Source organism: Olea europaea, chromosome 7, assembly GCF_002742605.1.
Source record: "Olea europaea var. sylvestris chromosome 7, O_europaea_v1, whole genome shotgun sequence".
Lineage (NCBI taxonomy): Eukaryota > Viridiplantae > Streptophyta > Magnoliopsida > Lamiales > Oleaceae > Olea > Olea europaea.
This window is the reverse complement of record NC_036243.1, coordinates 5,479,369-5,491,742: the sequence shown is the minus strand read 5'-3', so window position 1 is coordinate 5,491,742 and position 12,374 is coordinate 5,479,369. Positions and strand designations below refer to the sequence as shown.

The 12,374-nt window shown below is 34.5% G+C and overlaps 1 protein-coding gene and 1 pseudogene across 1 annotated transcript; both read left to right on the top strand.

Moving 5' to 3' along the window:
* The first annotated feature begins 4,790 nt into the window (after window positions 1–4,790).
* Window positions 4,791–7,034, top strand: LOC111397805. Its single transcript, XM_023024783.1, has 4 exons — window positions 4,791–4,860; window positions 5,355–5,482; window positions 5,732–5,814; window positions 6,413–7,034. The coding sequence occupies exons 1-4, from the start codon at window positions 4,791–4,793 to the stop codon at window positions 7,032–7,034; spliced, it is 903 nt and encodes a 300-aa protein (XP_022880551.1).
* A 3,302-nt stretch (window positions 7,035–10,336) lies between these two features.
* On the top strand, window positions 10,337–11,962 carry LOC111396774 (annotated as a pseudogene).
* The last annotated feature ends 412 nt before the right edge of the window (window positions 11,963–12,374 follow it).

The window sequence follows — 12,374 nt, the reverse complement described above, 5'->3', positions numbered from 1 at the left end:
GTGGCATTCAAATCAACTGGGTGAGATTCAATTAAATTGCGTAATCAAGAGGTCCGCATATTGTCGGCGATTTGGGTTGCTTGGTTCCAGTTTATTGGGTTTAATCCAAAACCTTGTCTTTGGCTTTCTTGGGTTTGATTCTCAATTTGTTGTGGATTTGGTAGTGATCGCGCTAAGCGGGTTCACATCATATTTAGCTCACAATAATGAAGAGAGGTGCACCGAGCTTCCAATTTGATTTCTCGAGAATGGTTGAATAAGAGATTCAAGTAAAACATAGGTCAATTTGATTAAATTGGCCTTGGTTGGAAATTAGAAATATGAAAATTATATTTGGGTTAAGGCTAATTAGTTAGCAAATTTATTTAAAAAATAAAATAATTTGATTTATTTAAGATAAAAAAATAGGAATATTTGATTTTTATTCGGTTTTCTAGTTCTAGGTCTAGAATCGAGAACCGAATCAAACTCGTCGGTTCTTGATTTAGATTCCGTTCGAGTATCTAACTTAAGAAGAATCGCTCGATTCAATTTGATTCAGGTCTGGTTCGATTCGGAACGATTAGAAAGTTTTGTCCAGACCTAAATAAAGTACATTTCTCCCTTTGGATCCTCATCATAATCCCACTTCCTTGACCATCATTTAATCTTAAAAACTTGTCAACATTAAAGGTGTGAGATTTAAGTTTAGTAGGACTTACATAACTTGGTGCAACCTCCGCGCACGCGTGCGCACACACACACACACACACACACACATATACAGTGATACAAAAGAATTCGACATTTCATGTAGATGAATACCGATAAATTAATGATTCCGAAGAATCTCTTGGGATCTTTGATATGGCATGTATACACCTCTTTGTTCATAACTTCAAAAATTCTAGTTTATATTAAATATTTAGCATTGCCTACTTTGATTTTCTTGAAATATAAATGAACAAATTGTGTAGAAACCTTTCTCTTTTCCACCTTTGCTATTGTATTGAATTTAACTTAACTACAAACAGATTTTTGAGAGAAAAATAAATATAAATTCATATTTGAGGGAGGATGAGGTAAAAAATGATATTCCCCTTCTTGTGATCTCCATTTTTAGTGAAAATCTAAATGTGAGAGCTATATCGTCATTAACCTGGTTAAATTGAGCACCCCATTTGACAAACATTATTTTAAAAGTTCTTTAATTCTCATACTTATATTCAATTGCACATTTACACAATAAAATATTTTTCTTGTAAATCAAAAGCATTTTCATACTTTTTAACTACACATTCTCAAAAAATCATTATTCAGAACTCCATTTTCTATAAATAATAATTGTCAAATAGGGATGAGTCTTAAGTAGAAATTTAACGAGTTTCATCCCAATGCTTCCTGTAAATTTTTCTAAAATTTAGAGGTAATCTTGGGTCTATATATGAAACAATGGATACAGAGTCCCCATGCAATCTAACTATCTCTCTAATGTATTGTTGTACCAATCGATCCATACTAAGCGTCATTTTGACTGGCAAAAAGTGAGATGATTTTGTCAATCGATCAACTATTACGCAAATGGTGTTGCTTTCCTTTACTGACTTTGGAAAACCAACAACAAAATCCATTGAATATGTTCCTATTATCATTCTGGTATTTTAAAAGGATTTAATAATCCTAAAGATCTCTGATATTCTGCTTTTACTTGTTAACAAATCATGATTTATTGGCAAAAACTCCAATACTTTCGAAGGTGTTGATACATCTTTGTACCACCCAGATGAATAGTATACAGAGTAGTAAGTTAACGATTTGAGCACATCAAGAAAAAGAACTATGAAGTCTTTTAAAAAAATAAAGATAAATTAACATCTTTTAAAAATTACACATAAGTTACATAACTGGTAAGAACTATAAATTCTTCAATCAGGACTAATTACAAAAATGAAGCAACTTTCTTCATTTGGGTCCTCTGCAATCCATTTTAATCCCACTTCCTCCACCATCATTTAATCTGAAAAATTTATCAGCATATGATTTAATGAGCACCGATACCTGGCTTATGTTAAGGACTAGTGACATGGATGAAAAATGGAGGAAAATAAATTATTTGTGTGATTTGCAGCCTATCTCTATGAATGTCTACTAACAAAAATAATTATTCCATCCAATTAACTTGTTATAATTGTTCTTAATGTTTTTTTAACTCAAAATATTATATAAAAACATTTACATGGTGATTCAAACTCGTATTGCCTATGTGAAATTCCTTGCTTCGTTAAATTTTTATAATCAAATTTATTTAAACTTAACATTTTAAATCTATAGACTTTTAAATAACTCATATCTTTGACTTTCATTACGTTAAATGGACCGAGCCTCCATAGCTGTCTTAAATGGGCCATACCAACCAATTTAATAAAAAAAAAAAAAAAAGAGAAAATTTCGTATCTAAAAGATTAAGTATGTCCCATTTCAAACTAAGAAACAATGTTTAAAACTTCAAAAATCAGATATTTATTAAATTTTATTTATAAAACAATTAATTAAAATATATTAATGTTACAATTATATACTATTTAGTACAAATTATCAAATTAATCGATCACAAATTATTTCTTGATTACAATTCAAAAAGTTTATAGGATTCAAATTATTTCAGGGTCACAAATAAAAAATTTTATAGGCCACAATTTAATCATCGATTACAAATAAAAAAAAATTTTATTGGTCAATTTATTTATTGGTCACAACACATTTTATAAATCATGATTCAAATTTTTAGGTCACAAGTCATCGATTATAAATTACAAATTTTATATGTCACAACTTACTTTCGATAACTATCAAATTAATTGATTACAAGTTATTTCTTAATCACAAAAGAATAAATTGTGAGTCATGATCACATTTTTTAGGTTAGATATTCTTTATTGATTACAAATTAACCAATTTATTGGTTGAGCACAAACACCTGCACCCGCCACGATCGTCACCGCCACTAGCACTGTCACAACTACACCAGCATTGCTGACATCACCAGCAATGTCATCGTCGACATCACCACCAAACCACAACCATCACCACCGCGACGAACACTACAAAGATCAGCGCTTCAGAGTGGAGTTGTAAAGGCTGTTGCGACACTTAAATTAGTGTTGTTTCCATTTTCAGATCGACGACCCCTAAAACCATGACGATCATCGCAACGAACACCGCATAGCAGTGTCCAGATCAACACCTCACAACGGCGCTATGAACTTTGCTACGGGACTCAAATTAGCGTCATTTCCATTTTCAAATCAACACTGCACCATGCAAGGCTGCGATGTGCTATCTAGGGGAGATGGTACCTCGTGAGAAGGCACACTGTCTTGAATTGTTGCTACAGAAGCAACATCTTGAATGGCAATGCTTGGAATCGCCTAGAACTGTTATGAATGATGATACAATGCTGCTGCGAATGGTAGCACAGCGTCGCTGTTGTAAAAATTGGAGAAGAGAGAGTGTCGTGTGTAAACAAAAGGTAGAGAGAGGAGGATCACTCATCGTTGCTATGACGACATCGTTGGTAGGGAAGAGTGATGCCTCCTCAGCGTTGATGAAACCGTTATGGTGATCTCTCGGTAGTGTAAAGAGAGCGAAGAGAAGATTTGCTGGAGTGAATTATCGTGAAGAGTCACTAGAGTTAAGCATATGGGGAGTGGCTGCGCCTTGGAGATATTGTGAAAATGAAAATACTTAATAGCCTTAAAAATTGTAAATTAGGTTTTGTGGGAGTGAGAGTCGAGTTAGGATGGATAGGGTAGAGTACAGTTGTTAAATTAAATTAATTTAATAATAATATTATTAAGGCCCTGTTTGAGCTACATTTTTTTCAAAAAAATACATTCTTCAACAGTGCTTTGATATCATTTCAACCATATATTCTTTAATAAAATAATATTACACATAAATCCAAAACATTTCCTTATTTCTTAACCACACATTTTCCATCAATACACTATTCAAAAATACATTTTCATTCCAATAATGTGGCTCAAACAAGGGCTAATATTAAATATTAATTATAATCTGATTTTTTTTTTCTTTTAAATTGTAACTCTTAGTTATGAATTTAGATTTTGAAAGCACTTTGTCCCTTTAATTTTCAAATATAAATTTTGGGACTTTACAGTTAACACTATGAATATATCTGTAGATATTTTTTTCTTGACTTAAGAATATAAAATTTGGGAGTTTTCAATTAACTAGAGTGGGCAAAAATTTACGAGATTCTATTTAATTCATCTGTTTTTTTTTAAATATTAAATTCTATTTTTTTACAAAGGATTTGTTTGATGCAAATTTTTTTAGAATAAATTTGAATGTACAATTAAAAATAAGAAAAAAAATGGAGTCCATGTTTAAAATTATTTAAAACGAAAGAATTTTTATTAAAAATATATTTGAAAATAGTGGTGCATTTGATTACTAATATTTTCCATGGAAAATGTGTTTTTATCATCCAAATTCCTACTTTTCTGCTATTTGATTGTCATTTTTTTCATGAAAAATATTTTCCTACTTTTAGTCATTGTGACCATATTTTCCTCAAAATCAAGGAAAATATTTTCTTTAGGGGAGTAGAATTTTATTTTTCAAAAAATTCACTCTTTTTCTCATTTATCCACACTCCCATCTACCCGTCAATAAAAAAATGGATAAATATACACATAAATTCTAGACAATTCAATTATCTAAAATTTATTTTCTTTCTATGCAAATTTCATACTTGTAATCAGACCACCCTAAATGAATTTTAAAGAATGGGTGCAAAGGCCCCCAGGGCATATCTCCCAGTGGCAAAGGGGAGGACGGATAGGGTTCAGCGTGGCAGTGTGTAGAGTTCGATTCCCCGCAAGGTGGAATTGGCTTTGTTGCAAGCGGGAGTTACCATATGGGTTAACAGCCTTGGCCTATCCATATGCTCTCCACCCTGACTCCTGGGAGGCACATCCTGCGATTTACCTCCTCCACAATGGCCCTGGGCAAGGTCGGTGGAAGCCCTTAATGTTGGGGTTCAACCTTTAAAGAATGGGTGCAAAGAATTCTCTCTCTTGACCAATCAAACAGAACGCAACTCTTAACGCAAAACCCCATGGGCCACAAGTGGTTGTCTAGATATGTAATGTTCTGCAAGCAATAAATATATAAATACACACAGATTCAGAAAGAGAAAGAAAAAATAAAATACCCTTTGCCCACTCCCACAGAGCCTCTCCACCCTTGAGTTTCTACCCTGACTATCCACCAAAAAACTCCCCCAAAAGGCCACCAAACCACCATGAGAATACGGAAGAACGCTAAAATTTGTCCATTGTTGTATGCAGCTTCTTCACTGAAATCTGGAAATGTTCTTCAAACCCATATTTGTAAATTGAATCAGTCCCCTTGGGACGTGATGAGCTTTTCGCCACCATCATCTCCTCCGCCACCACCGCCTCCACCGTCGTTCAGGGTTAGTTAAGTTTATCTATAGTGACTTGACTTTAATTCTGTACACAGATCTGTTGGAAACCATTTTTTATTCTTGTCAAATTTACTTTTATTTTTGCTTTTATTCCTTTTTCTTCTAGGGTTTTCTGAAAAACCACCATTCGAGTTCATTCAAAACTATAAATGAAAGGGTTTCTGTCGTGTATTTGGTCCTCGGAATTTGAATTTTCACTGTATTTGTTTAGCTTGGATGTTTCTATTTTTTCGACAGAGAATAATTTTTATGCGGATCAGTGGAACTGATAATTTCGCGAGAAATGGGAGCTTGGGAGAACTTAATGCAGCTTTTCATAGGTAATCCTTTTATTTTGTGAATAATTTGGATTATCTTACAAATTTTCCAGCTCTTTATTGATGCAGAAAATAATTAGGGCTCTGCAATCAGCATTATTGATTTTTTAAAATTTCGAGTGAAATATCTATCTGGTTTTTTATCAATAGTGCTGCATCACTGAAAATTGCTGCGGAGAATGAACTGTTTGGAGAAAGCAAAGCTGCAAAATGGGATAATTCCAATCAGGGGCGGAGCCGGGATTTTAGTTTAGCGCGGGCTAAATTTTTTCGGCATTGAATGTTGAGGTTTTGGTCATGGAAGCAATGACGATAAAAAAATAAAATAATAGTACGATAATACTAAAAACAACATAATTTATATATTTCACTTGTTTCTTGCGAGTTTTAATACTCTGAGCAAACCGGAATTGTGACGCTAGAATAGGGACGAATTCTCTCGCTCACAGACAAAGGGTTGGATTGATTCAAATGAATGAATGGGTTTGGGTCAATTGAATTTTGAGGAAATGGATCTAATAGGGCTTCTCTATCTGAGCTAGACATCGAATATTGGAAAAAGACTATGGATATTCACTACTATTGATATCTGAAACTTTAGAAGTGGGTTTAAAAAAAAAAAAAAAATTCTGCCCAAAAGTCCAGTGCGGGCATGCATTGGCTCCGCCCATGATTCCAATGGTGAAGGTGAAGGCGACGGCGGCAATGTGGGTGGCTCTGCCCATGAGAACTCAGAGGAAGGGCCTGAGAATCCCGGGTTAAAGAAGGAAAAGCATATTGTATGTTGTGTCAAGACTGATGGGAAAGCACGGAAATGCAAGATGGAGGCGGCCGAAGGGAACTCTTTGAACAAGCACCACTTATCTCAAGTGCGAAACTGCAACTCGTCTCTTCCAACGATGAAGAAACAAGATAAGGTGGTGGCTGACTCTCCGCTCAAGCCACTGGGCAAGAAGGCAGCTTCAACGTCAAATTCAAATTCGAATGAATTTTACTACTATTCAGGTTTTGGACCGCGTTGGGGCAAGAAAAGAGGCGAGAACAATCGAGCTAGTCGTAGTACTCTAGTAGAGCAAGAATGTGAAACTTTACCATCCACATTCTTTGAAATTGACAAAGAGAAATTTGAGATCGAGTATGAGGAAGAGAAGGAGGATGATGAGAGTAGGAGGAAAAGAGCTCGAAAGCCAATTAAATTAAGGTCAATAAAGTCTCTGATGTGATGGAGGAAACCTTGCGTAAGAACTAAAAATGTGTGGTTTTTAATAATTTTTTGACCCTTTTAATATTATACTTTGGTTTAATGCATTTTTTTTTGATGTTTTGAATATTTAGGTAGTTTTGATATTGATTGAAAATGTAAAAAATCGATTACCTATAGCTAATGTGACTTGGAAAAGCTACTTGTCCAGGGTCACATGGCCCCTGGATGAATAGGGCTGCCATGTGGCCCTTGACGTATAGCAGGTCCCATGTGACTTTTTTGCTATTTCATTAATTAGATTAAAAGCTTGTTTGATTTGGTCAATTTTTCATGAAAATTTTTCATTTTTCATCATTTTCGTTGTTTGATTGCAAAAATTTCCCCGAAAATTCGATTTTCCCCGACAATTCGTTTTCCTCCCCCCGCCCCACGTGAGTGATTTTCCTTGGTTTTGTGAAAAACCAATTCCCATGGTTTGAGTGGGAATTTGGGGTTTTCAGCTTTTTTTTTAAATTTTTTAAATTTTCGACAATGGAAAAAAATCCTATTCACAATTATAACAAATTATATCCCTTTAATTGACAATTTTCATGAAAAATAAAGCCAAACGAACACCAAAAATTTCAACATTTTTTAAGTGAAAAATTATACCAATCAAACATATTTAATTGACAATTCCTAGTAAAACAAGTTTCAAGCAATTCAATTCCCTAGAATTCATTTTCTTTTCATCCAAATTCCATTCTTGCAATTAAACGGACCCTAAAAGTTATGAAAAAGCAATTTTTAATAGTTGCCGCTAATTAATTAAGGCACTTTCATGTTTATTACATATTACCCATCTTGGGTCGTAGCTATCATCAATAATAATTTATGACACTTTAACATTAGTCAATAATCAATTGAAACACTTTCACGTTAATTACATGTTACCCATCTCGGTCATATTGTCTTTGCTTAACTAAACAGTTTAAAATTTTTATAAATCAATTGCTTAAAAAATGACTGGTGCATTTTGACAAATTTACCCCTTTTTTGTAAAATACCTTCCTATGATCATGAATTGAAATAAATAGGAAACTATTTGTACACACTGCCATTTTAAAGAAATTTGATAGAAAAAACCTAACGCCAAAGTGAAGAACTCAGTTCAAGAAAAGCGAAGTTCCACAAAAATCCTGGAATGCAGGGCGCTCCCGTTAAGGGTCCAACTGGGTGCAATTGCCGCCATTGAACCCTTAATTTTTGACATTTTAACGAAAAAAAATCCTCATAATTTTGGATCATAATTACCACAATTATTTTTTACACAATTTTGCCTCGTCTCCAGTGAACTATAATCTTGGGTCAACCCTCGTTGGTGGCAGGAAAATTTAGAGGATGATGAACGGACGAAGAGAAAGGTGATGGTTGAAGTGGAAATGAGATGTTGGTAGAGGAGGAGAAGCCCAATTGGCATTTGGATTCTGATGTCAAGTTGGGATCAGAGCATTTTAAGTATTTTGAGCAACACGTTAAAAAATGTCATAGACAATAATGTCGAGATTGTATTATTGTTTTGAGTGTTACAACATGCAAGATATAGTTCCAAAGATAATAAAATGTATTTCAATCTTGGATATGTTAATTGCTTGAGTATTCGGCACTGATTGTTAAAGGGCAAGTGATAACTGGAATTTTTTACACTCTCGCATTGAGTGTATCACTAGACTTCAAACAACTAAGCAAGAGTGTGTTCGAAACTTGTGAAAAAAATAATGGTAATAAATTGACGAGTACTTGGACAATTTTCTCCCCATAAATCTTGGACGAAAAGTGAAACAAAAAAAAATAAAAAATAAAAAAAGAAATAAAGAAAGAAAGAAAAGAAAAGAAAAATTGTAAGAGAAGATCCTAAAATGCCGTTCTTTCCATATTTGGGGAAATACACTTAGAGAGCCTTTTTGGGTAGGATAAAGATATTTATACAAAATCTTGTTGACAAAATGGTGTACTCACTCTCACAAAATTAACGGATTTCACGTGAATTTAAAATGTCGATTTGTGCCCCTACTGTGAGTAGTGAATAAGGGAGTTTGTAAAAAACGTTTGTATATGCAATGAGATCCTTTTGGTATTTTTTAGAAAGCCCCTATTTTTGTAATTTTAAGTGTTTTTATAACATTAAGGGAGTGTTATAATCTTTTAAAATTCTTCGTAATTTTGGACACCCGATAAAACTGAAAAATTAAAACTCCGTTTCTATTTGTGCTCTTTGACTTCTAAATGTAAATTTTCTCTCCTCCCTGTGCGTGTATCTGTGTGTAAATCGAATGTGAGCACACGCGTATGCATGCGAAGAGAAGTTTGATTATCTTGAATTTCCCATGTTAGGATTTGTCATTTATGATTCCGTTGATAGTTGCATGCCAGTTGTTTGATTTTTTGTCTACTCAACGACTGTTTAATTTCTCGTTAACGTTTACTAGTAAATCTTGAATCTAATAGCAAACTTAGTGGACTCCATTAAATGCTGTCTTAGATTTCTGTTTTTCATAATCTTGATTGTTTTTCCTTTCTTGCTGCCTGTTGATTAAGTGAAATTACTCTGTGGCGTAATGATTTTAGTCTGGCCCTGTAGTTTTTGCTTCATTTTCGTATAATTGCTACAATTTCATTCTTAATTTCTGTTCAGTGAAAGGAGTCCACGTAATTGCTCCCAATTTCAGTGATTTACGTGTTCCCCCGTCTCTTGGACGGAAGAAAGAAGGAAAGTTACTGAGAGACTTCAACAGGTTCTGTCTTTTTGTCTTGAGATTTGACCAGAGTGTTTTGAGGAAGATTTTAGGTTGACTTATTCCAAGTGTGGAATAAAAAGACGTTCCTTTCGGTGTTATATAATAATTGGAAAAAGCCACTTTTCCCGAATTTTGGTGACAGCTCGGTTAAACGACCATCACATTGTGCATGGGTCTGCATGAATTAAAGAATGCCGATCCTCCCATGTGTTTGTGTTAGGTCATCCCCTATATCAACCCTTATCTTCGTGTAGCTTGGTCCATAATAATTTTGGTGATCATTCTATGAAGATGGGTTGCTTCATTTTTGTGAGCTCAACTCAATCTGGTTCATTAAGATTTTAAGTCCAAAACTGGTCCATTATTGATCCAATTTTAGATGGTTCTAGAAGAGATAATAACGTATTTTCGTACTTGATTAAATTCACGTCTTAATTGGATGCTTGACACCTGGAATGATTTGCACCATTGGATCCGTCTCTTGGGCTTATCTCATATAAAAGGCACTTGTATGCCTTTTAGGGTTGTAGTTGGTTTTGACTCTCCCTCTTCCGTCTTCGTGAAAACTCTCTTTGTGTGTTCATATTTTGGTCACTGTTTATATTTTGGTCATCAACTGTCTGATCTTGAGTGATTTCTTTGTGAGATTATTGTGTTCTGGAGAAGAGTATGGGAACACAATTCTTTGTGAGTGATTGCTGTAATAGAGAGTTTGAGGTAATTATGATTTCGTTGAACTCTCTCCTGTTTTTACACTATTCTCGATCTTTGTCCAGTTTTGGGGCTTTATAGTGAATTCGAGCAATATCCTTAGGGATGCTCAACAGGGATTAGGCGTTAAAAGTTGTCGTTGAACCTTCAAGGCTTTTGGCCGACAAATCTTGTGTTCTTGTTGTTTTGAGCATTTTCTTTACTATTTTTACGAAGCAAGCTCAAGTTAAAATGTCGATTTGTTTGTCCAAGACCAACACATTCTTTGTCGATGTTGTCTCTCCATGAAACAACAAATTCTTGTTGCCTTTCAAATTTCCTCCCGTTTCCATTGACTTTGAAAACCAAATACGCTGGAAAACGATTGGTATGCACTTCCAGTTCAGAGAATTCTGATCCAAAACCCGACAAGAATCATAGTCAGAGTCCTAGTTTGAAACCAAAAGGAAGAGCTCAGCGGGAGAAAACAGAATTTCCTCAAGATGACGATGAAAATTCTGGAAGGAAGTTCCTTAAAGTGATCCCTACGAAGCCCAAGCAGTTGAAGATTTTTGTGTGTGATTCGCTTGAACAGATTTTCGAATCAATGCGGCAGCAGAATTCCGAAAGATAAAGTTTACAATGACGTTGATTCCAATAGCAACAGTGGTGACGAGGATGATGACAGGGATGAAGAGAAATGTGATGATTGAAGAGGAAATGAGATGTTGGTAAAGGAGGATAATGCCAATTGGCCTCTGGATGCTGATGTCGGCTGGGGGGTCAAAGCAGCAGGGTATTTCAAGTAACATCCTATAAAAAATGTCGTAGGCGAAGATGGCACTGAAATTGACTGAGAGGGAGAGATTGATGACGGTTTAGTGAAGGAGATCAATTGTCTTAAGTGGGAGAGCTTTGCTTTCCATCCTAGACCACTAGTTGTTCTCGTTTTCGAAAGATACAACACGTTTGTAACAGTTCTTGAAAAGAAGGAATCTGTAAAACATGATGTAGTGCATTTGATCTATACTTGCCTAGATGTAATTTGAATCCGTCACTGATTTTAGGGCAAGCGATAACTGGAAAGCTTTGAAAGAGCTAGAAAAAGCAGCAAAGGTGTACTGGGAAACCAAGGATCGACTACCTCCTCGGGTATATGAATCTCCTTTTTTGACACCTTTCTTTTCTCGATTTATACCTGTTTATTATAATCCTATGTCTTTAATTTCCATTACTAGACCGTCAAGATAGATATAAACATTGTCAAGATAGATATAAGCATCGAGAGAGATTTGGCTCTCTTAAAATTAAAGAATGCCCACAAAATTTTGTTCGTACATGGAAACATGATATTGTATGTGGAGAAAGGTGAGGACTAATCTCCTTCATTGTTATATTATATGTACTCCCAATTGTTAGTTCCATTACTAATAAGTTCTTTACGATATGCAGAACCAAGAACGATTGACAAATTAGTGCATATTTTTTCTATCATCACCATCTTAAGTTCAATGACCATATCTTGTTGCATTGTGTCCTTATCTTGTACTCTGGCATTTTTTTTTTTAACTTCTTCTATGTTTTGTGTTGATCGGAATGGTTAGTAGGATTTGGGCTTAATCCTTCCTGATAGATTCACTGATGAGAGTGTCACAGAAACTCAATCAAATTGTATAAATTTTGGATAAAAAATATCAAACTCGATCAAAAGCTTGTCTAAGTAGACCACTACTTTATATTGAGTATAGACTTCAATATTAAGATCCAAGGAGTAATATTTTTTTTTTTTTGAAATGACAACGGTCTGTATATATCGTATTATTGAAATATGGTAGGGACATTTTGTCAAACCTCGTGGAGTAGAATCCTTGGGGTTAGGTCCACTCGTTTTA